Genomic DNA, 25,954 nt, shown 5'->3' with positions numbered 1-25,954 from the left:
TAAGTTTGATAGGGATCAAAGCTGCACCTGAAACATCTGATGGACCTATATAAAGAGGGTCATTTGGATCGATTCTTATTGCCGTCATTGTTATCTTCTTCACACTTCTATTGTAGTGAAAGACTACTTTGATCTACTGGATAGTTATTGTCACTAGCTTTGATACCATAAGAAAATTCAAGCTAAGAATATTAAACCACCATTGAAGGTTCTGGAAGAAAACATAATTTAGAAGAAGAAGAATATTATTCCATGTGCTTGAGTGTTACATCTGTGCCATTTTATATACAAGTGTCTTAGACCCAATCAATCTAAAATGAATTCCCTAAACGACTCTGAATAGCAACTAACATATGACAGGTCATCAACTAACTACTCATTTATGTTAACTAACTACTTACAGTAATAACCAACTAAGTACAATAGTAACATAAAATGTAAACTTAACAGAAGGTAGTGTGGGTTACCTGCTCTTGGAATTACTTCACGAAAAAAATGATGGACTAAGCCCAAATCTGATGGTTTTCGAGCTTCTTTTCTTTTTCAAACGTAACAGTGGTAAATGGGTTCTTGATTTGTTTTGTGTGCTGGAAAAAATGGGTTATGGGGTTTAGGGGGGTTGACCCGAGAATTGTGTCTGGTAATGGGTGTTTTGAGTCTCATGAAAATGGGGGTTAGGGTTTTGCAAAATTTTAAGAACGAATTACTTCTTTCTCTTTTCATCGTGCAAGTGCATGGCGCTATAATTTTCTCTGTATGTTAGGTTTTGTGGCCAAGAGCAACGAGGAAGCTTTGTAGAGGCGTATGCCTTGTCGGCGATTTGGACTTCGTCGGAGCTATCTAGATTGTGCTCGCCGGAGAGACTGTGCTTACAGAGAACTCTAATAACAATGTAAAAGAAAACAAAAATATGGAAAAAAAAACACAGACTGAAGAAAAAGAACAACATTCTAGAGCAAGAAAAAAATGCAGAGAAACACTAACCTGAAATAGTAAAACCCAAAGTTAGACAACTTCTTATTTTTCTTACTTGCGATACAATGGGAGAGAAGATAGAAACAAGACAACAACTGAAAAGTTAATGAGAGTTGAAAATTGTGAAATTAGATGGACATCAAATAAAAATGAATTGATTCAATTCAATTCATCACTTTTAGAAAGTTTTGCTAGGGAGAAACACCAATGTAAAAAGAAAACTACTTAAAAGATGTAAACATTCAAAAAATTAATGTTTAATTTATAACTAGTCAATTCAATTTGCTCTGTTTGAAAAGAAGTGTTGTGGAGGGAAAAAAATATTATGCAGATGAAATCTATCCAAAATTAAAAGTTTGTCCTTATTACATGAGAAACACTACTCTGATCTATTGGACATCTAATGTCACTAGCTCTGATACCATGAGAAAATTCAAGCTAAAAATTTTAAATCACCATTGAAGGTTATGGAAGAAAACTGAATTTAGAAGAAGAATATTATTTCATGTGCTTGAGTGCTACATCTTTATTCCTTTTATATACAAGAGTTTTACCCACAATCAATCTAAAATGAATTTCATAACCGACTCTGAATAACAACTAGCAGATGATAGCTCATCAACTAACTACTCATTTATGCTAACTAACTATGTACAGTAATAATCAACTAAGTACAGTAGTAACAGAAAATGTGAACTTAACAGAAGGTAGTGGGGGTTACTTGCTCTTGGAATTACTTGATGAAAAAAATGGTGGATTAACCCCAAATCTGATGGTTTTCGAGCTTCTCTTCTTATTCAAAGCTAACAGTGGTAAATGGGCTCTCGATTTGTTTTGTGTGCTGGAAAAAATGGGTTAGGGGCTTTAGGAGGCTTGACTCGAGAATTGGGTTTGGTAATGGGTGTTTTGAGTCTCGTGAAAATAGGGGTTAAGGTTTTGCAAAATTTTAAGAACGAATTACTTCTTTTTCTTTTCATCGTGCAAGTGCATAGCGCTGTAATTTTCTCTGTATGTTAGGTTTTGTGGCCAAGAGCAACGAGGAAGTTTTGTAGAGGCGCATGCCTTGTCGGTGATTTGGACTTCACCGGAGCTATTTAGATTGTGTTTGCTGGAGAGACTAAGCTTACAGAGAACTCTAATAACAATGTAAAAGAAAACAAAAATATGAAAAAAAAAACACAGATTGAAGAAAAGAACAACATTTCAGAGCAAGAAAAAAATGCAGAGAAACACTAACCTGAAATAGTAAAACCCAAAGTTAGACAACTTCTTGTTTTTCTTACTTGTGATACAATGGGAGAGAAGATAGAAACAAGACAACAAATGAAAAGTTAATGAGAGTTAAATGTAACGACCCGAGAGCACCCCCTAGTCGTTACCGGCGTATTCGACCTCGAAGAGGTCTTATACAAGCCCTTAGCATTCATCATAGCATGCATCATAGAATAAACACACGAAAAATTTAAAACTTTTACTTTGGAAGTTCAACTTCACTTCATATATGAAAATATAATCTAACTTCGTCACAATGTACCATCTAGACATAGAGGTATCGAAAGTGGGACTTAGCCCTTACATCAATAAGAAGTCTAGAAATAGGAAAGTACAACAATGTCTTTCAACATAAGCAAAGAACTAAACATAAAAGCTAGATCATAGGGTCTTGTCCTCGAACTTAAGGAGTCACCAACTTGGGGAAGCAACTCCAAGTGTCTTGAGAAGTAAGCTTGAATCCTCAACGGCCCGAACCTAAATGTTTGGGGAAAAGGGAGAAAATATGGGTTAGTACAACACACGTACTAAGTATGGCTACTATGTATAAAGACCATTAAAACATGCATAAAAGGACATTTTATTCAAAACATACTTTTTGCCAAGTAAATCCAATATGCACACAAATTAAGTATCATAGTCCAAATCAACATAATATCATCCCAACATGTAGACAACCCGAGTAATACTAGTGCAATACAAGGAATAGAATCTCATAACCCTATTCAAAGCCAAGTATTACATTAAGCAACCTACTTCATGCATACATACATACATAAGATCATACTTCATCATAACTTACCATACTCATAATGATCATACATAATGTAGCTTCAACATACATAAATCATAATCATCATAATCATAAGAGAACACTACTACAACCATCTCTTAGGATCCCACAAGTGCAATGTGCAAGAGAAGTCTCATACCCTCCCTTACACAATGTAGAAACCCTTAAGAAAGCCCTAGTAAGAGTTCACACCTTTCATACCTTCATCTAGTTTTACATTAGGGAGATATTGTCATAACCGACATAGACCATGAGAGCTACATGGAATCCGATATTCTACTCCCACACCGAAAAGAGAGGGTTAACACTTGCCTAAGGTGTAACCATTCGTACATAGCTATCTAAGTGGATCCACTAAGCTAAAGTCCTATGTGGGCACATATTAAGGGTCAAGGAGATTGCTTCTATGTAATGACCCTCATGGTCATTTCTGTGTTTTGCCTTCTGTGTGTCGTTTAGAGCGTTCCTGTTGCGACCCCAAGTCATTTATGACTTGCTGGGACTGACAGTTCGGTCACCTGGTCGTTCGTTTGGTCTTGGTGTGAGTTTTGTGTTTTGGAGCTCATGAACCTTAAACGATCATTTTTTATCCAAAGTTCAAGAAAATGACATCGGAATCCAATTCTGACGATTCCATCAGCTCCGAAAGGGTCATTTTAGGCTTGTAGCATGGTCGACATGACTCCCGAGGTTTTTAGTGTGAGTCAGTGCGATTAAGTGTTTTAACTTTAAGTTTAAGCCTAAGTTTGACTTTGGTCAACATTCTGAGTAAACGCGCTTGGATGAGAATTCTGTCAGCGTGGTTAGCTCCAGAATGTCGAGTTTGGTCTAGATTGACCCTTCTTTTGTGTCTGGAGGTTTTCGATATCTTTCCGAGCCCTTTTGTGGATTTTGACTTAAAATAGCTATTGGAAGTGGGACCCACTTTTTATCAAAATGACCTCTGATGGAAATTTCGACTGCGCCGTTGAGTTTGGAATATCAAATTTGGTATGGTTACATATCTCGTTTGCGTGCACAGGGTTTCGAACGAGTTCGGAGCACCCCGTCGGAGTTTTTAGTTTTTGGGAAATTGCAAATTATCTGCAATAAATTCCAGAAAATCAATCAACTTTCCCAAACTTCAAACCCTCATAACTCTCTCATCTCTCAACCGATTTGGGCGATCCAAAAGGAAAAGTTGTGAGATTTTTCGAGGACAACGCGTTGGTGATCTCGGATAGTGATTTGGAGTCCCCATTTGAGGTAATTTTTGAAAAATACCTGCTGCCACACTCCTTTTTGTGAGCCTGATTTTGGGAATTTTTGAGACTTGTTTTCTTAGCTATTTTAGATCCGATTTTGGTGATTTTTGAGGCTATCTTCAGTGGTTTTTCGAGGAGAACATTGTTGTGTTGTCAGATTCTACTGTAGACCACTCGTTTTTGGTAAATTCACTGTTGTCCCATTTTTAATTGTTGAGAAAATTTGGGTTTTAGTTGCATGTTGATATTGTGTAGTTCCCGAGCCTCAAATTGTGTCCCATTTTGGGACATGAGCTGGGGGAACTGGTTAGAACCCACTTTTGGGGTTAATTTTGGAATTTCCTGCGCGGGTCCCACGATTCCTGTTTTGACTCCAAAATTGGCCCGTCTCCGTTTGTTGTGATTTTGGTGTCTAAACGACTGTATTAACGTTGTGACTCTATTTTTGATAGCGGGGCAGCGTTTTGAGACCGTTTGGACAGGGAAAGCTCCGAAGAAGTGATTTTGGAGCGCATGTGATCGGCCTACAGGTAGGCTATGGTTTTCCTCTCTTAGATTGAGCTCGAGAATGTGAATTCATGTTGATTAGTTGGGATTTGGGTTGGGTAGTCATTGAATCTTGCATAGGTGTTAAGAAATCATGTTTTCGGCCTATTTCAGGAATTATTGGGTAACTGTGAGCATGCTTTGTGTTATTAACGGACCCTCCTCGCTATGTGGAGTGCTTGCATGTTTAATTATTGTTTATTTGAAGCATGTTGGGCCTTAGTTTAGGTTTGACTAGGGCTTGCCTTAGAAAGACATTATTTGGATCCAATAGGCCTTAGTTTTGCCCTGACGTCGCTCGGCCGGCTTAGATCCCTGTAGGCTGATGTAGTAGACTTGATTCTGATAGTTTGGGCCTTAGTTAGGCGATACTCTTTCTCCGACTATAGTTATCCTTATTTTCCCCGATGTTACGGCTTCACGAGTTACATCGGCGACACTAGTTCTACTTCGCAATTTGAATTTGATTTTTGATTTGGTTCCAAGGACTTACATTGATTGGCTAAGTATAGACGGCATTCCATGGACATTTATGAGTGTGGATCGATTAGGACTCTTTCAGCAGCTACATTGACACCTTTATAAAGCATCCGGTTTAAGTTTCGGCCTCTATTGCCCAGATACTTTTATAAAGCATCCGGTTTAAGTTCCAGCCTCTATCGCCCAGATACTTATATAGAGCATCCGGTTTAAGGTCCGGCCTCTATTTTCCAGATACTTATATAGAGCATCCGGTTAAAGTTTCGGCCTCTTATACTTGTTATTTGTGATTGGTTACTTGGGTACTTCTGGTAAGCATCCGGTTAGAGGTCCGACCTCCGTACTGTCAGATTTTACTAATTAGGGTTGAGGTTCTGATTCGTGTTCTCCATTCTTGGGTTCTCATATGCAATCTTCTTCAGCTATAGTTATTTGGTGTACTCGTCGGGCTTATGGGAGTCCGTTCGGGTTTTTATTTAACTTGCGCACGAGTGTACCTTCTAGGCTTATGGGGGCCCAGTTAGGTGTAGTTAGCTTATAGATTACTTTAGTTAGTTCTTTGTACACTCGTGTGCATTCCCTTGTTAGTTAGATTTTAGTTCTTGACTTCGGTCTGTGTTATTTCTTCTTTTCATATTGCCTTTACTTTTCAAGTTTAGTCGGCCTATGATGCCTACTGGGTACCGGTTGTTTTGGTACTCATGCTACGCTCTGCATCTGTTTCGTGATGCAGGTCCGGGCACTAGTAGCCAGCGTTGATCGAGCTTGGAGCAGTCTAATCCGGAGACGGGGGTGAGCACACGGCGTTTTGTACTATTTCAGTCTCCATCTGTATATATAGACTTGTCTTTTTCCTTTCGAGACAGTCCAGTCTCTGTTGTCCACTTTTGGGACTTGTACTCATTTTGTTAGTAGCTTTGTACTAGTGACTTCCAGGTTCTGGGAGGGATCTTTATTTGTATATATGTTTTTGGTTTGCTTCCGCCTATTTATATTGTTATTTGCCTACTCTTGTTTAGTTTCTACCCTCAGACCCATTACTTGTTGTTCCGGGTTACGGGTTGGCTTACCTACTGGTGGGTTATAGTAGGTGCCATCATGATTTGAGAAATCGGGTCGTGACATTCTAGAAACCCTAACTTACTAAACGTGGGGGATTTCCATCTCATGAGACAACATATACCGTGGGTAATCCGGACTTGCCAAACGTGAGGAAACCCATATGGGGAGCCGGACTTACTAAACGTGAGACCCCCATATCATTTGCATGCCCTTTCGGTGCTAAGTATATAATTCCCTTTTGTAATCATCTTTAGTCATCACATAAGTTCACATTAGCCTTTACTAGACTCTTATGTAAACATCTTACCATAATAGCTCATATGTGTTCATAAGTGAGTAACGATCCTTTCACTTTAGAAACACTTAGTAAGTGAGTAACCCTTTCACTTTACATTACACTATAATCATAAGAACTACCTTTCAAACATATAGCAATCATACCATAACATACATACATATTTCATAACTAATTCAAGTGTAGAGGGTTAAGGATGAGGAAACTAGGTCATCAACACCACAACAACACATTAGGTATAGCATCATTACAATCTAAGTAATTCCTTTCATACTTGAGTTCAAAGAAGAACCAACCTTTATACCTTCTTCCCCTTCATAGGACATTCATACTACAATCACCAATCAGTTCATAACCAATACATAATACAAGGTAATTCACGAAGTAATACATAATCAACATCAATATAAGCAATTGACATATTCCCTTCATAGCCTTCAAGGCTTCATTCAAAGACTCAACCCTAATTTCATAGAAATTATACATAACCTAGAGTAGAATTATCATACACACATGAATTACATAACATCACATTCGATTCGTAGCCTTCACTCAATATCCAACACAAACTATGGTTAGAATTAGGAAAAGAAGGAGAAACATGGGTCTCATGGGGAATTCTTCAAGAAACCACAAATACAACATAAATTCATTCATAATTGTTCATATAACATCAATCACATTCAGTTTATAACATCAATTTCACTTTAGAAAGAAGACCCACGTTTTTGGATTGAAAACCTAGAAATTGGAGATTTTGAAATTTATCTTGAAGGGACCTCTTGGGGAAAGGAATCCCAAGAGTGATAAGAAACCATACCTTAGTTGATTCCTTGAGAATCAATGGAGAAACTCTAAGAAATTTGGGAAAGAACCTTGAAACCCTAGCTCCAATGTATTCTTCTTCTTCTAAGGTTTTTAGAGAGAGAGTTTACAGAGAAGGGGGAGAGTTTTGATTTCAATTGGGTGTTGTGTATCATGACCAAAACTTGTGAATTTAGACTTAAAAACCAATATATAATTAACCTCTAAAATACCCAAAACACCCCTACTTAAATAGGACTTATAAGGAAAAGTCACAAAACTCCTTATTTAAATGGTCCCCGTCAGGGACCACGGCCAACATTCACGGATCGTGAAAGTGCACCACGGGCTGTGGTACTGCCCGTGGTGTTGGAGGCAGTGGCTCCCCTTACGTGCACAAGCCAACACTTGGCCAAGGCAAGACCACGAAGCCTCCCACGATCCGTGGTCATGACCATGGTCCGTGGTGATGGTCTTGGTCATGACTTGGCCTTGTGGAGGCAAGGCCTTCAAGCCTTGGTGCCAAGTGATGTCACGAGCCACCCCTCTCCCTCTTCAAGTGCATCATGGCCCGTAGTGGTGCCCGTGGTGCCTTGGGTAGTAGCTACCCTAACAACCCCAAACTCCCTAAAAGCTAAGAGAACTCCACGCCCACCTTCACGAGCCGTGAAATGGACCACAAATCGTGGTCCCTCTCGTGAAGGGTGAGGCAGTGTTTGGGACACTTGGAGGTCCCACTCCTCTTGACCAAGGAAACTCCACGAAGCCTCCCACGAGCCGTGGTGATGGCCGTAGAGTTTGAGGCAGTCGCTCCAAATTTGGGGCAGCCTTGGCCTTAGGCCTTGGCTTGCCCTTTTTGTTTGGCACTCCTCCCTTAGGCCTTAACTCATAGACCACCATAGCACACCTAGATGGTCTACTAACTTAGGGGAATTCATTTTATACCTCATTGACACTACGTTTAGGCTCTAGTTCAACCTACGAAATTTTCGGGGAAAATGGTGGAATTTGGTGGACATCAAATAAAAATGAATTGGTTCAATTTAATTCATCACTGTTTAGAAAGTTTTGCTAGGGAGAAATACCAATGTAAAAAGAAAACTACTTAAAAGATGTAAACATTCAAAAAATTAATGTTTTATTTACAACTAGTCAATTCAATTTGCTCTGTTTGAAAAGAAGTGTTGTGGAGGGAAAAAATATTAAGCAGATGAAATCTATCTAAAATTAAAAGTTTGTCCTTATTCCATGTGAAACACTACTCTGATCTATTGGATATCTAATGTCACTAGCTCTGATACCATGAGAAAATTCAAGCTAAAAATCCCAAACCACCATTGAAGGTTCCGGAAGAAAACTGAATTCAGAAGAAGAGAAAAACGAAAAATATTATTTCATGTGCTTGAGTGTTACATCTGTGTCCCTTTTATATACAAGAGTTTTACCCACAATCAATCTAAAATGAATTTCCTAATCGACTATGAATAGCAACTAGCAGATAACAACTCATCAACTAACTACTTATTTATGCTAACTAACTATGTACAATAATAACCAACTAAGTACAGTAGTAACAGAAAATGTGAACTTAACATAAGGTAGTGGGGGTTACCTGATCTTGGAATTACTTGACGAAAAAAATGGTGGATTAAGCCCAAATCTGATAGTTTTCGAGCTTCTCTTCTTTTTCAAAGGTAATAGTGGTAAATGGGTTCTCGGTTTGTTTTATGTGTTGGAAAAAATGGGTTAAGGGGTTTACGCGGGTTGACCCAAGAATTGGGTCTGGTAATAGGTGTTTTGAGCCTCGTGAAAATAGGGGTTAGGGTTTTTCAAAATTTTAAGAACAAATTACTTCTTTCTCTTTTCATCGTGCAAGTGCATGGCGCTGCAATTTTCTTTGTATGTTAGGTTTTGTGGCCAAGAGCAACGAGGAAGCTTTGTAGAGGCGTATGCCTTGCCGCCGATTTGTACTTCACCGGAGCTATCTAGATTGTGTTCGCTGGAGGGACTGTGCTTACAGAGAAATCTAATAACAATGTAGAAGAAAACAAAAATATGAAAAACACAGACAAAAGAAAAGAACAACATTCCAGAGCAAGAAAAAAATGCAGAGAAACACTAACCTGAAATTAGAAAACCCAAAGTTAGACAGCTTCTTGTTTTTCTTACTTGTGATACAATGGGAGAGAAGATAGAAACATGACAACAAATGAAAAGTTAATGTGAGTTGAAAATGGTGGAAGTAGGTGGACATCAAATAAAAATGAATTGGTTCAATTCAATTCATCTTTGTTTAGAAAATTTTGCTAGGGGGAAATACCAATGTAAGAAGAAAACTACTTAAAAGATGTAAACATTCAAAAAACTAATTCTTTATTTACAACTAGTCAATTCAATTTGCTCTGTTTGGAAAGAAGTGTTGTGGAGGGAAAAAAATATTATGCAGAGGAAAGCTATTCAAAATTAAAAGCTTGTCCTTTATTCAAACAAAAATTATTCTCAAGTTTAATATTGTACAATTGGACACATTGGATTAAATTTGGACGGATTATTATGGATTAAGACAATAATCATATCAAGATCTAATTCAATCCAAATTTGTTTGGATCAAAATGTATTAGGTAACAGGTCAAGACCCAACCCAACTCAATTTTTTTATTAAACTTAATTGTTTTATTTGTTCTTTTAAACTATTTTAGTACCTAATAAAATTCTTATTTTTTTTAATTATGACTATATATATAACATATCAAATTGAAAAAAAGTTTTTAAAAAATATTTTGACAAAATTTGTTATGAGTCAATTCAGGTTACATATCAATCAAATTTTAATGGATTGAAATTGGTTGAGTTGAAATGGATTGAGCTAATGAATGAACGGGTCAATAACCAACTCAAACTTAACCTAATTGAACGGATTGAGCATGTTGGGATTGATTTTGTCACCCCTACCTTCAAGTATAGTCCAACACTTATTTAGTCCTTCAAATTTATGTATATCGAGCCGTTCCCGTCTCTTCTAGCAAACTAAGGGGTCGTTTGGTGTGAGGGATAAGAATATATAGTCCTGGAATAAAAGTTTGGTGTCTTGTTTGGTTGACATGTTTGGGATAATTTATCCCACCATTTATACCATAGTCATGGGATAAGTTATTCCATATACAGGATGGAATAATTAATCCTGAAATAACTAGTTCCCAACCAAACGACCCCTAATAGTTAAAGCAAATGAATCCTCAACTTGTCCTCTTTAGTAATTAGAAAATGCCTTTGACATAATTAAAGAAAGTAGCAGAAATAAAATTAATAAAAATTGTCTTTTGATAAACGAACTAGCGCAAGTATTACTCTCATTCAATTTCTTCTCAATCATATGCAATTATTCATGCAACAACTATCTTTTTTTTCTTAATGACTTGAAATAAGTTCAAGTGACACTTATTTTGGGCAGAGTAAATATATGCCAAATTTTAGTACTATTCCATACACCAATAGCTAATGATAATTTATTACCACTGTATCAAAAACCATTTCCTTATGGAGAGAATGAAGTGATTAATGGACAACAAGTTGGACATTGGAAATCAAAATAATGGACATAATTCATGTTGATCTTTTTTCCAATTACATTACAAATAAATGACCTCACATACAAAATAAAGATTCAACATATTGGAAAGCACTAAACCTATCAAACTGCAGGGAAATAGGGACCTCATAATCTTCATCTTCATCCTCAAATTGATTTTCTTCAATACTATTATTTCCAAATTCATATAGCTTGTAAAATGTGTTATCCCTCAAGTTATAACGTATGACCATTTTGGGAATGTGCAAAATCATGAAGGCCTCCTCCTCTTTCTCCCCTCTAACAACACAAAGCACACTCATCGCTAAGTAATTCCGGTCTGTTGGATCATGATAATGTCGAATCATATGAGGGAACGTGTTAACAACATCTTCAACATTCACTTGGTACTTCATGTACCACTCCGTGTCATCACTATTCATCTCGTAAATGTTGTAGAAAGTGAGCTTTTGACGACTATGCACTTGTACTAGATGCAAATATCCACTAGACTCTCCATAATAAGCAACTCTACTCTCATTAATGTTAGGCATGGGAAACTTAGCGAACATTTCTTGCTCCACATTGAAACGTAACGAGTTGTCACCACATTCCCAATAAATTGAACCATTCCAATAAACTCCAGTACACCTGAATCCTATATCGTAACGAGCTAGAAAAGGTGAACCCACGACCCTCCATTTCTTAAATTCAGATGAATAAATCTCGACCTGATAGTGTTGATCATCAGGAAACACTTCATCAGACAAACGAATGCAAATCACTTTATAATTTGGCGATTTCCATGGATCAAACGCTAGTTTCATCCCAATTACAGCCTTGGAAGTTTGTCCATGCCCTCTTAGTCTCTGAAGTGTAACAAATTGTTGTGTTGTTGGGTTGTACACATAGTAATTTTCATTAGGTCCATGAACGCGAAAACTACAACATAGCAAAAGTCCATTACAAGATTGCAGGATTCTAATTCCATAAGGATCGTCTACGAAAATGAGCTTGTGGAATGGTGATTGAATTGGATTTTCGAGGGTGAAGGGAATGAATTCGTGAAGAGGGTTGATCAAGAAAGAAGAACAGTGCAAAAATAGGCCACGACCAGGGTTGAAACAGGGGACTCTGAGACGGGTGAATTCTGGGCTAGTGATGAGATAATTCCATTTTTTCACGACGCATTTGCATCGTACGAGTGATTTTACTGGAAGATTTCTATCAGAAGTTCTTCATTAGGAAACACTTCATTTGCAGAAAATGATGATATACAGTTTTTTATTTTGATAATCTTCATTTTGATTTTTTTTTGTGTAGAGTTGGACCATGTGCTACTTATTATATAGTTTGCCAATATTTTTAGCTTGTTGTGAACGTTTCTTTCTCAACTCAAGTTGATTATTAATTAATCTTTCTCTCAATAAATCAAAGGCAAATGAACATATTATTTATACTTAAACTCAACATTATTTTACTTTGGTTATTGGATTTGATTCCTTACATGCAAATTGGCTCTCGAGTCAATGCATTTGCCCGTTATCTATAAGATGTCGGTTGTATTTTCTCATCCGTCAATTTTTACTTGTCCAATATTTAAAAACAAAGAGAGGATTATTCAACTACTATGATTGATGGTGAGTTGATGACAACGAGCTAATTTACATTCTAATAATTATATTATTTTCTTTATTTCTCGAAAACTTGTATTTTAAATTCTTTTTTTTTTTCATCTTACTAAGTTATTTATTCTCTAGTATCAAAAGGAATGAAAGATATTTGAATTACATTAGATATGTTATTATTGTTATGTATACGATATATACATAATAATGTGTTTTGTATATCATATATAAATAACATATAATTGTATATAAACAATGTACCCACATTGTTATACATCAATTTAAGAGTGAACCCTGTCGTTTTCTTCATCAATTTTTCAGCTGCTCAAATAAGTTTGAACCAATCTCAATTGCCATTATTATATTTTTCACAATTCTTTATTCATACAAGTATCGTTTGAATTATAAAAAAGGGGAAGAAGATGATGTCAGTGTAGCTCAAATAAATATGTGATTGTGCCACCTCAAATTTCTACAAAAATAAAATAAAATGTTGCTTTGTGTGAGTTTTGATATCCAGTTGAGTTGCACCAATCTCTATAAGAAAATAATATCCCTTTTGGTTTAGCTCCAATCGAAAAAATGCTTGATTGGCTAAAAGTGAAATGAAATGGCTCTTGCAGGGGTTGATGGGCTATAGCCTATAGGCATAAATAGACAAGAATGATCCAAAATCGAATTAATAAGTCGAATCAAGATAAGATAAGTATTCAAAATAGGAAAAACTACGTAAATGAGTCACAAAACTCAAAATAATTACATGTTCATATCAAATTTAAAGTAATTCAAGAAATATCTATTCCCTCATAAATAATTACAGTTCATACCCCTTCATTAAGGCTGGTAATTTTCGCTTAACTGATACTAAATCATTATCATATATTGTATTGGTATCATTAAGGCTGAAAATTTTACTTAACTGATACTAAATCAGTATATATATATTGTATTGGTATCATTAAGATTTCTTATTCAGAAATTACTCATTGGTCAATGTTAATATAAGAGTATATGTATATTGTGGTGTCATTAAGATTTCTTGTTAAAAAATTACTCATTAGTCAATGAAAATATAAGAGTATATGTATATTGTGGCATCATTAAGGTAACTTGTTAAAAAATTACTCATTAGTCAATGAAAATATAAGAGTATATGTATATTGTTGTGGTATCATTAAGGTAACTTGTTAAAAAATTACTCATTAGTCAATGAAAATATAAGAGTATATGTATATTGGTGTGGTGTCATTAAGGTAACTTGTTAAAAAATTACTCATTAGTCAATGATAATATAAGTGTATATATATTTTTATGGTATCATTAAGGTTTCTTGTTCAGAAATTACTCATTATTCAATGATATTATAAGAGTATATATATATATTAATTTAATATCAATTAAGTGAAATTATTCACATTAATGATATCAATACAGAATATGTTACTTATTTAGTATCAGTTAAACGAATTTAGTTTTGTGTGTGTGGGGGGGGGGGGGAGGGGGGGAGGGGGGGGGGGGTAATAGTGTAATTATTTAGTGGGGTATGAATGTAAAGGGTATATGTTTGTAATTATTTTGCTTTTATGAGGTATTTGCTTAATTTCCCCAAAACACTCTTAAATTCAGCACGAATTATTATTTTCATTCATGAATTATTGACAGCCTTAAAAAAATCATTTAACTTGACTAACTGAATTTACACACTCCGATCTTATAACATGAGCGAAATATACCCTTAAATTCTCGCCTAGTTTAGGGGTGTTTTTAACAATTCTTTCGGCTTTTTATTAAGAGTTTCATGCTCCTACAAGAGTTTGAGACCACTTCCTATATCATGTAGTAGATTGGGAGTATATCTAAGTTTAGTTGGTCAAGTCGAGAAATGCTTTAAATACTGTCAATAATTCGAGAAAGAAGCTAATAAATTGTGTCAAATTCAAGGGTGTTTTCATACTTTTTTCAATCATATTTATCATATTAGAACTTGATTTATCTAATTAGATCAAAAAAAATTTAAATTAAAAGAAATATTTTTTATCAATTAATTTAAAGTATTTATGACTGCTAATCAATCAATAAAAAATCCATAATAAGTATTTATTGTTTTAATTATCAATATAACATGTTTATAAATTGATAACCAATAACTAAATTGATTACTTTTCGAACCAACTGATAGGCCGCCTAAATTTGGTTAAAGGCCTAATTATGTTGCTATGAGTTAAAGAGAGACCTTTTAACCCAAAGATGGTTAAATGTTCAAGTCATAGTACAACGATATTTCATACTCTCAAATAATCGAACGGGTTAGCAATTTTTCTTAAGCAGAGAGTAGTTTTCGCCATTCCTCCAAAGCACCCGCTCCAGAATTTGCAGTCCTGGTCGCCGGTCGCTGGTCGGCCTTCCTTATCTAGAGTAAATCTTTCACTTTTGTGAGTTACAGAACCCTAACCTAAGCATTTGATATTCATAAACCTTCTTTTTTGCTTTGTGTTTAACAGCTTTTTCGTTTTGCATATTGATTAGTGGAACTGTTGGGTGTGTTGCTGATAGTTAACAAAATATAGAAGTTTTTTTTTTAATTTCATTTAGTTTCTGGTATGATTTGGTGGTATAAGTGAGTATTGTTATCACTAAGATTAGTTTTATAGAAATTGTTAAGATTTACTGAATGCTAGAGTATTATTTTTGAGTTGTCAGAGGATACCTTTTAATTTGTTTGAGTTGATGAGCTTTTAGATGCTGCCTTTTTCTAATAGATTTCTAAATCTCTGTAGATTGCTAAACGATTGTCAGCTCACTCAGATAGGATAAGGTGTGGTTGTTATCGTGTTTGTATTGATTGAAGTGCAAAACTTTGACTTGTTACTTAAAATGGTGGTTGTGATTTCTACTCGAATAGATAAATTTGGCCAAGTTTTGCGAGTTGTTGGACATCGCCTTTGGTCAAGCAGTTTGGTTCATTCTTTTTCAGAAACAAAAGATGAAGTTGAAACAATTGCTAGAATCATTAATGACCACCCTTTTCCTGTTCAGCCTCTGCAACCAATGCTTAAACGTCATGTCTCTTCGAGTATCCTGTCTACCATGTTTGTTGAAAATGTCATTGGTCGCCTATTTGCGGCACATGCAAATGGTCTTAAAGCATATGAATTTTTTGAGTTCTGCCTCCACCATCCTGAGTATAGTCCAACCTCTGATGCATTTGAGAAGACACTTCACGTACTAGCAAGAATGCGATACTTTGATAAGGGTTGGGAACTAATGAAGAAAATTCAACAGCTACAACCGTCGTTGCTCACCCTTAAGTCATTGAGCATCATGCTATCAAGAATAGCAAAATATCAGTCCTATGAAGATACCCTTGAAGCATTTGAGAAGATGGAGCAGCATTTATTCCCCGGGAAGAAATTTGGCACCGAAGAGTTCAATATTCTTCTTCGAGCATTTTGCTCACAGAGGCAGATGAAAGAAGCTCGTTCAGTATTCAACAAACTCCATTCTAGGTTCCCACCTGATACCAAGACAATGAATATCTTGCTTTTGGGGTTCAAGGAATCAGGGGATATTACTGCCGTAGAGTTATTTTACCATGAGATGGTTAAAAGAGGTTTTAAGCTTAATTCCGTAACATACAGTATAAGAATTGATGCATACTGCAAGAAAGGTCGTCTTGGTGATGCTTTGAAGCTGTTTGAAGAAATGGATACGGTAAATTGCTTGCCTACAGTAGAAACAATAACAACTTTGATTCATGGAGCAGGGATTGCTCGTAATATAAGTAAAGCTAAGGAACTCTTCAATGAAATCTTCAAGAGAAATTTTCAACCAGACACTGGAGCCTATAATGCCCTTTTGAGTTCTCTTATCAAATCCAGGGATGTCAAATCTGCAGCAGTCTTAATGGATGAGATGGAGGAGAAAAATATTGAGTTTGACAATTTAACTTATCACACTATGTTATGGGGATTGATAAGATCAAATGATGTTGGTGGTGTCATTGATCTTTACGAAAGGATGGTTGACAAAAATTTCTTGCCTAAGGCACGTACTGTTGTGATGCTGATGAAATTCTTTTGTGAAAACCAGAGAATTGATCTGGGTTTGAGCTTATGGAATTACCTGATGAATAAAGGGCACTGTCCACACTGCCATTCTTTAGAAATTCTGGTCACAGGATTGTGCTCCCGTGGGAGAGTTGAAGAAGCATTTGAGTGCTCTGAGCAAATGTTGAAGAGGGGTAGGCACATGAGCGAGCTAGTGTTTCAGATGTTGAAGAGGTCTCTCTTACAGCTGGGAGAGGAGGAAAAGTTACAGAAGCTCTATCAAATGACAAAGAGATTAGAAATGATATTGCCTCCTAATGGACAAACTATTGGCACAGCCTAGGTACAGAGCTGTAAGTAAGGTGAATAAAGTTACTTGCTTGATTTATTTGATTCTACACCATAGCTGAGATATTTCTGTGAGTTAAATATTCCTTTTGGTTTTAATGAGTGCTCTGTTTTAGTTGGAATTTGTGTAACAATGGTATTGGTATGGTCTTTTTATTTGTTTGGGTTCAATTTTTTGTTGCCGTGACGCATAGCTGTTTCATGACCACTGAAACTGTCTATCGGATTTTTTCTGCAAAGAGAGACTGTGTTTCTATTGTGTTGTTTCAGATTTATTGGATAAATTCTACTGTTGTTATTTTACAAGAATGCTAAAAGATCATTTTTAAGTACGATGAGCATTTGGCCTCAAGCACGTGATTTATATCTAAATCTTTTATCTCTACTCATGTGGCGTGTGCTCCCTTTTCTTCTCTCTCTGAAATGTTTGAACACTTGTATAAAATGGAAAGATTCATGCATCATGAATTTGTTTTGGTATTTCAGGCTCTTCCACAATCTTCATTCGTTGAGTTTAGGTTATGCAAGTTTATTATGCTTATGGGTTTTCTGCTTTTGGTTTTCCTAATTGTCATTGTATTGTTGTTAGTATAAGACCATTATGGGAACATATTTCCTGCTAAATGCTGAGAATTATCAGTGGCAGTAGACTTCATTTTTCACAGCAGCCTCTACAGTTGTGTATGTCTAGATGAGTACATGTAGACGTTATACGTTATATTACTATTTGTTAAGGCTAAGGTGTCAAGGTTCTCCAGGCCAATTTCTACTTTAGATGTTACCTGAATCCTGATATTTAATTTTATCTCAATTTGGATTTCCTTGCAATGAGTTTACAAGTATGGGTTAGACCATTTCTCCTTATAGTAATCTATTGCTTGTGTGAATTCCACTGAAATGTCATGGCATTTTGTCTTGCTCATGTATTACTATCATTTATATGTTCTTTTGGTCATTTAAACTTAGGTGCTGTTGGTGTTTTGGGCTCAAATTTGCTTATGGGGAGGGTTTTCAGAAACATTAAATGCAACTGATCTATTGACAAAGGAGAGTAAAATTCCTCTGCTCTATTTGCTTGATATCTGGCAGTAAGGTTATTTAGTTGCTTGAACAGTTACCAACCTTACACCAACTTTTGCACCGTTTTATCGGTTGTCAGGTATGTTACTCTTCATAATCAGTTCAATGTGATCACTACTTCAACAAAATGTCCTCTATTCAGATGTCATATGCTGTTGTGCTAACATTTATGATTATGAAACTTTCATGCAGCCACAGGGGGCATCTGCTCACAATTTTGTGATTCAGTTGGCACTTTCAATGGTGAGTAATCTATTCTTCATAGATTCATCAGAAACGACTTGTGTGTTTATTTTCTCAGTGTCTGATTGTTTATTATAATTTTGATAGGTTGCTTCAGAGAGCACTTAAATCTACAATGCACAGTAATGGAATGGTTAATTTAGTTAACAAGGTCGGCTTTCTTTTGGATATAATATGTATAGTCTTATTTCTCCTCAACAATAGCTAATAAAGGCTAATTGAGTTTATTTCTTGCCAGTTCTTTGAGATGCAACAGATTGATGCTCTTAGGCCTCTTGGATATATACACAGGGCTGGTCAGCAGGTACCATCCTGAGAGATTATTTTCTTTGATAGAAGTTTTTCCTATAAAAGAGGTTATGTCATCACACTTATTACAGGTTTGTTATTCAGTTTAGTCCTTAAACTCCTTATTTTGTAGATCTGTAGAAGTTACTTTGATAGCTTACCTTCATATGGGACACTTTGCCATTGCAGGTGCTACATGCAATGCATATAATTGTTAGAAAGTATCATTTCGGCAGTGCCGTCTAAAATTATGACTTAGATCCCATCAGAAGTAACTGGGAAGGATCTAAATACTGAAAGGTACTTCCCCAGTTTCTGTTATGCCCTCATGATTTGCGTTGCAATCAGTGTGATGGCAGTCTGGCACTATCAGCCATCTATTTACTCCCCCTCTCTCAGTTTTTTTCCCCAAACAGCTGGTTTTTGGAAATTATTGATCGACTTCTAAACATGGGTAGTTTCATGTCACTTGGATGGAAGATGTTTAATTGCTGGAAATAATTGAATATTTGACTGTGTATCCTGCTGGTCGCTTGGTAGTCTTTACTGATTTTGTGAATACTTCTAAGCACTACCATTAATCACTTATCTCCATCATCAGTTTTGCAAAATACAAGTTGTAAAGTGGTTGTCATCTGGGATAGTCCTTGATTTCATGATTTTTTCTGAAGTTCAACATATATATGCAATTATACATGGAGGGAGAAGGCAGGACTTTAGCTCCATCAATTATTTAAACTGAACGTGGTGCATATATATTAAATATAAACAAGTTCGCTACATGTCACATAGAATGACCTCCTGCGGTGGCCCAATTGGTCACAACTGTGTAATTTAGTCAGACTGAAATATCTTCAAAATGTCTACTTTTCATATTCAACTGTTCAATTCAAAGACACAAGATCTGAATGCGATTTTTCTAGTCATGGCGTTGCTTGCTATCATTTTCTCAGTCCTCCTTTTAGTTTTCTTTCTTTTTGTTCGAAGTGTCAACCCTTTGTGAAAAGAAAAAGAAAGTAATCTTTTGTCATTCTTTCATTGAAGCTAAAATCATAGAAGGTTTAACTTGTAACAGTAGTCTTACTTCATTTGCTTTTATGGGTTCTGAAGGGATTGAATGGGTTAATAAATGAGTTGAGTCCATCTTTAAAAGGTCCATTGCGTTTCCAACATATCCAATTCAACCAACACATTTCACCTGTGAGTAAATATGCCTAATTCGCAGAGGTGCTTTTTGACCATCATTTTCTATGTTCCCCATGTTGTTAAAGGGCTGCTTGGAGTTATGAAGGACGTGGATAGGGGTTCTGGTGTAAGGTTAGATTGGTTGGAAGGAGGAAGAAAGATGTCTAGTGGTTGCATCTTTGGGTATGGAGAAGATAAGACATATGGGGTGGAGTTGGGAGGAAGGAAAAATGCTGAACTTGGTGCTGTGGAGTTAATGGGAAGGAGCGCAAAGAGGATGCTTGTGGTGGGAAGGAGGGAAGTACCAGCATGGTAAGGGAAGGGAGAATGGCAACCTTTGCATGGTGAGAAAGAATGCCAACTTCTTTCTTTTTTTGGGTGGGGGTGGGGGTTCTGGACGTGGCACGGTGGGAGAGGGAGGGTGATATGCTTGTCATGTGTCATCAAGAGTCAACGTGGAACTAAGTTTATCCCTATATTTAAAAAGATTTCCAAATCTGGAAACCAAATAAAACACATTTGAGTAGAGAGATGGAAATGCCAAAAAATAGAGATAAGATCCAACTGCTTGGGTGGTAACAACTGAATGATTTTCACGTAGACTTCTGTTTGTTACAATTTTAAATCTGTGCATATGAACTAAATGACTCAAAATGCCTCCTCCAATCTGAATCTGTCTATCCATGGGAAAACATTAGTTTGTTATGGCACTTGATCTTAATGTCTCAATCAGTTATAATTTTTTTCCCATGAACCAAGATAACTAATGACTGTCTGAGGGGACATGTTATTCCCTGTATTAGTTCCATATGTAAGTAGAATTCTTCTAATGTTGAACTGCATTAAACTATCAATATGTTGATTTCTGTTTCTGTGTAAATTTATTAGTTATAATTGCCATTTTCTTTGTCAAACAGAGTTATAATACCTTGAACTAGTAGTGTTTACATACTGGCTTCTCATTTTGCAGGTTGAGGTAACTCACAGGCTTACCAATGACAGCGCCACTGTTCTGTTGTCAGATGAATTGAACTCTATACTAAAGAGATTTATCATCGGCCTTTTGTTGATTGTCATAAGAACACAAAACTCTTATTATAGAAACAATGGATGAGCCTAGTTAGTACAAAACTTGTCTTTTGAGGAAAATGTTATGTCCTCATGTGACAAGGTAACAAGTGTTTTATTCCCAATAGTTTCTTCTGTATTCATCTTTCCACTATCTATTGTGGATTAACCATACTAGGAGTACTAACTAGCAGTTCTACACGGTGTAGTTTGCAGAGGATAGAGTATATGCACATCTTACTTATCCCTACCTCATGAAGGTAGAGAGACTATTTCCGAAAGGCCTCAATGTATATCAAAGAACATACAATACAAAAGAGATATAATAAGCGTTATATGATATACTATTAACCATGTGGTTTAAGTAATAGTATAACAAGAATTAAATGATATTTAATTAGGGGAGTATAATATGTCTTGTACTCTTTCTTTCCTTAACCAAAAATTTTGTGTAACTGAGTTTCCTGGCAAAATTTTTAATGTGGAAACTCTCAATTCGTATTAACTCTTTTGTTTCACCACAAGTTTTTTCCGTAAAAATATTGTGGATGCAGTGGCGAATTTACAGCCAAAAAATAGGGCACCCGCACCCGTGGTCTCTTCGTAAAATTAGATATTTTATATGTAAATTTTTTAAGATTTTGTATAATATTATATTCTTGCACCCATACTACAAGAAGTCTAAATGGTCCATATGGTTAAATGTTGAGCTTTTGACCTTGAGGATTAAGGATCAATTCTCACTTCAATACATTTTACTTGGTGCACCCATGTTCGAAAAATTCTAGATTCGCCTCTATGTGGATGTCAATGTGGTCAAATAGTAACATACTCTTGTTCCAAAGTCTATAACCTATATATATATATATCCCCTTCTAATATTTATATTAGAAAAAACACCAAAATATCCAAAGAAAAGTTACTAATATCTCTCTACTTGCTATTTAAGTTTTATACACTATCTTCATTTTATAACAAACGGCTAATTAAATAGCTCCTTTAGATATATTGCGTAATTTACTTGCTACAAATTGACCAAATATTAAATAATTTTCTTTAAAAAAACTGACTATATCTTAAAAACTATACCACCAACACTTTGTTTGGATGATGATAACCCATTGTATTATATTATATTGTATCGTTTAAATTTATCATTAGGTAAGAATAAAATATCCATTTGTATATTTATCATTAGGTAAGAATAAAATATCCATTTTATGCAAGGATCAATTTGGTGTAATAGTTTCGTTACCTTAATATTTTTTTCTTATTTTATCTTTATTTTTTATTATTATTTAATAACTATATTTTATTTTTTATTCTAACTTTTCATAATAGTTCTGCCCATTATTTTTAATTTTTTGTAAAAACAATCATCTAAACAAAGATATCGCTATTTGTCCACCTCGGTGTCTGAGACAAAACAAGAAAGAGATACAAAATTGAGCAGAAAATCCAAGATTCCTTCGCCTCTCCGATTATCGGTTCCCTCGTTGTTTGGGTAGTAAGCAAGATTTCATCTTTTCTGCAAATTTAAGCAATTGGGTTTTCAATATGAGTATCAAATAGCGCCTTCAAGTGACTCTGAATTGATTTTCATATGTTTTCTGTAGCAGACTCTATGTTGTTGTTTTTGAGAACGAAGAGAAATCATAATAATCGCATTCTAGGGCATTCAAAATTTGAATACCGCTAACCCCATTTCCATTTGAGTATCTGGGTTCAAAATTTGAACTTTGTTTGTCTGAACCCATAGCTCATACCGTGTAATTGGTGATTAGTAAATGGCAACTTGGATTTATGTGAAAACCCAAAGAAATGGGTACGTGAGTTTATGTGATCCAATGTTTCATTTTCATCTTGTGCGAAGGTTTTCTCTCTGGTCAATGAAGAAAGATCCAGATCTTGAAGCTGCATTACATAGAAATCGTAGATGGGTAGTTAATAATCAGATTAAGAACATTATTATGAGATGTCCTGACCAGGTTGCATCAGTAAAGTATCTGCAAAAGAAGTTCAAGACTCTTGATCTTCAAGGCAAAGCTTTAAATTGGCTTAAAAAATACCCTTGTTGCTTTGAAGTCTACCTTGAGAATGATGAGTATTATTGTGGGATGACTAAAAGAATGATGTTTTTGACTCAAGAGGAAGAGTCTGTAAAGGATATGCAAGAACCGTTATACGCAGACCGATTAGCTAAGTTGTTGATGATGACCCGTGATCAAAGGTTGAATGTTATGAAACTTAATGAACTGAGGAGAAATTTTGGATTTCCTGATGATTATTTGCTGAGAATTGTACCCAAGTACCCTCAAATATTTAGAGTTGTTAACCACACTGGGAGACGGAGTTCGATGGAGATAGAGCTCACAGCGTGGAATCCTGATTTAGCTATTTCTGCAATCGAAAAAATGGCTAAAAAGGATGGTCGAGAGCCATGCTTTCCGTGCTCGTTGCCTCCAACTTGGGTCAAATCATTGGAAAGGTTTGAAGATTTTAATTCTACTCCATATATTTCACCTTATTCAGGATTTGATGGTTTAGTGGAGGGCTCAAAAGAAATGGACAAGAGAACAGTGGGGTTGGTGCATGAATTGTTGTCATTGACCTTGTGGAAAAAAGCATCAATTTTCAAATTGGGCCATTTTAGAAGAGAATTATGTCTACCAGAGAAATTAAATGTTTTTCTGCTCAAACATCCTGGAATATTCTATGTTTCTAACAGATACCAAATCTACACAGTTCTCCTGAGGGAAGCATATAATGGATCTGAACTGATTGAAAAGGATCCTCTTCTTGTTGTCAAGGAAAAGTTTGGTGAATTGATGCAGGAGGGACTCCATGAATATAATCGCAGACATTATCTATTAAATTTGGAAAAGAAGAGGAACAGAGGCATGATAATGCCAAAGCCAGAGAAAAGGAGGAACCAAAGCGACGAAACATCAGAACAAGATAAGGAGGGAGGAGATCTAGGTGGCATATTTGATCCGGAAGAGAGAAAGCGGTTTTACAAAGTTCTGTTTGATGACAATGCTCCATAAGGAATGGAAGATGTAAACATATCCATATTAACATCAGTTTATTTCTCTGATCTCCTTGTGCCTCTCCCTGTTGCCCTACCAAGAAAAGCTTAGAAGATGAGCTAAAAGAATCAGTTAGGATCAGCTCCTTTCTTTCTCTCCTTATATATTTGTTTCAGGTAAAGATTGGCTACTTCTGAATGATGATATATGTCTGCACCTAATCTGCTCAATTAATTTTGTTAAATGTCTTTTTGTTGTTGAGAGGTCCTGAGACTTGCAAACTGATTTTTTTGATCTCAAGAAATAGAGAAGGATAAAAAGATTTTGTGCCACTTGTACAGTTCATTTTGCACCATTTTCATATTTTATACTATTTATGGTATTCTTAATGTAACACATCTTTTTCTTTTCTTCTAAGTTAAAACTTGGATCAAATTTGAAATATATACATTAAATGTATAGCCATGCGTTTACTGTGGATTCTTCATGTAAGATTCCACTACTATAGCATTCGTGAGCACCTTGAGACGTAAAAGTTCAGGGCTTTTTGATTTGTAATTGTCAAAGCTGGGGGCTATGATAGACATTATCTAGAAGTTCTACTTAGTGATCAAAAAGAAAATGTGTAATGATCACATAGAAAATGTGTTCTATGGGCTGAAGTATTTTCTGTTAAGTTGAGGGTGGGAGTAGGTCAAATTTCATCACTTCTCTCAGCTCAGTTAAAGGTGTAAATATAACTATTAATATTGTGCTCTAAGAGTTTTTTCAAAGAAAAGTGTAGGCTTGAATTTTGTTACTTTAATGTTGTTTCAGTACTTGAAGTTGGGATGAGCCCTTTCTTCTTGAAATATTCTAGCCCCTAAATAAATAAAGAAGATGTTAGAAGTACGACAGAGGGAAGATTCATGGGCATTGGCAGCTTTCTTGTGCTATCATCAAATTTCCTTGCTATTTGAAATCTATTATTTGGTCTTGCCTTTTATGAAATTGTTTTCAAATGAATGTATAATGTTCTGAATTTGTCCTATTTAACTTCCTTAGACAATCTTAACTAGGTCATATATGCAGTTATGACCAGATTGTTCAAAGACTAAGAGTTTGGCTCTTCTTCCTCTGCTGTGTATTTTAGGATTTGTCCAGATTTCCACTATACCCTTCTGTGCTTATTCCACCAACAGCTGGTGCAAAGGGAGTATAGTGTTATCTGCTATAATGGTGCTGAAGGAATTACGTACCCATAGAATTCAGTCTGGGGCTAAAGGGAGGTCTTGGCAGGTACTGATGATAATCTTGGAAAAAGATGGAATCTTGGGATTTTATGCTGGCTATAGTGCTACATTGTTGAGGAATTTCCCTGCTGGGGCCTTGAGTTATTCATTGTTTGATTACTTGAAGGCGAAAGACAAAAAGGGAGCATTTGGAGCCATTTCAGAGTGTTTGTTGTGGGGCACTGGCTGATGCAACATCAGCTTCACTAACAGTGCTTTTGGATGTGGTGAAGACTAGGTCAATGACTCAATTTGATTTTGAAGTTGCCAATAAGGTTGCCGTTGCTATGGTTACTGGCGTCTTGGCTACTGTTAGACAGATATTGAAAGGAGAAAGGTGAACTGGTTTTTCAAGGGGAATGGGTCCTAGAGTATTTCATAGTGCTTGTTTTTCAGCTCTTGGGTACTTTGCATTTGAAACAGCTAGGTGTACAATTCTAGATCAGTATCTGAAGCATAAGGAGCTAGAGACTTCGGTTCCCGCCGAAGCGCATATGCATCCCAGGTTAATTTGGGTGTATGAGTATGGTTCTTAAATTCAGTTATTAAACTTTCGGTAAGTGCTCTTCTTTCTTATTGTTTTCCAATCATAACTCTGTAGTTAGTGTCTTTACAAGTTGGAACCTTACAAATTGGCTTACAAGAATGTCTCTGGATTCAGTTTGCTAATATTAGACGGATATGTATATCTACTTGTCTGCTTCTTTTCTCTTTCTTACATAAGACAAA

At 35.8% G+C, this 25,954-nt stretch overlaps 3 protein-coding genes and 1 pseudogene across 7 annotated transcripts in view; 3 read left to right on the top strand and 1 right to left on the bottom strand.

Moving 5' to 3' along the window:
• The window catches only part of LOC125833971 (fructose-1,6-bisphosphatase, cytosolic), a 312,269-nt gene that overhangs the window by 245,046 nt on the left and 41,269 nt on the right, over positions 1 to 25,954 (top strand). The gene's annotated exons all lie outside the window — the stretch shown is intronic.
• LOC125833955 (F-box protein At5g07610-like) lies at positions 11,117 to 12,342 on the bottom strand (annotated as a pseudogene).
• LOC125833946 (pentatricopeptide repeat-containing protein At3g61360) lies at positions 14,987 to 18,972 on the top strand. 5 transcript variants are annotated; one of them, XM_049513115.1, is made up of 7 exons: positions 14,987 to 15,082; positions 15,445 to 17,075; positions 18,028 to 18,220; positions 18,334 to 18,384; positions 18,472 to 18,535; positions 18,623 to 18,764; positions 18,862 to 18,972. In XM_049513115.1, exon 2 carries the CDS (start codon positions 15,542 to 15,544, stop codon positions 17,054 to 17,056), a length of 1,515 nt encoding a protein of 504 aa, XP_049369072.1. In that variant the 5' UTR covers positions 14,987 to 15,082; positions 15,445 to 15,541; the 3' UTR covers positions 17,057 to 17,075; positions 18,028 to 18,220; positions 18,334 to 18,384; positions 18,472 to 18,535; positions 18,623 to 18,764; positions 18,862 to 18,972. The 5 variants fall into 5 exon arrangements, with proteins under 5 accessions (XP_049369072.1, XP_049369071.1, XP_049369070.1 ...); XM_049513114.1 differs by having other exon boundaries at positions 18,028 to 18,384; positions 18,655 to 18,764; XM_049513113.1 differs by having other exon boundaries at positions 18,028 to 18,384; positions 18,623 to 18,688.
• LOC125833953 (protein WHAT'S THIS FACTOR 1 homolog, chloroplastic) lies at positions 22,345 to 24,239 on the top strand. Its single transcript, XM_049513125.1, has one exon. It carries the CDS (start codon positions 22,713 to 22,715, stop codon positions 23,970 to 23,972), a length of 1,260 nt encoding a protein of 419 aa, XP_049369082.1. The 5' UTR covers positions 22,345 to 22,712; the 3' UTR covers positions 23,973 to 24,239.

The sequence above is a fragment of the Solanum verrucosum genome, unplaced genomic scaffold (assembly GCF_900185275.1).
Source record: "Solanum verrucosum unplaced genomic scaffold, falcon-dt-bn FXZP01000108.1, whole genome shotgun sequence".
Classification (NCBI taxonomy): domain Eukaryota; kingdom Viridiplantae; phylum Streptophyta; class Magnoliopsida; order Solanales; family Solanaceae; genus Solanum; species Solanum verrucosum.
The sequence above is the reverse complement of the archived record's forward strand: the minus strand, read 5'-3'. Positions and strand labels throughout refer to the sequence as shown.

Excerpts from the sequence above, each read along its gene's own strand:
- LOC125833946 (XM_049513115.1), top strand. The coding sequence starts at position 15,542 with ATGGTGGTTGTGATTTCTACTCGAATAGATAAATTTGGCCAAGTTTTG.
- LOC125833953 (XM_049513125.1), top strand. The coding sequence starts at position 22,713 with ATGGCAACTTGGATTTATGTGAAAACCCAAAGAAATGGGTACGTGAGT.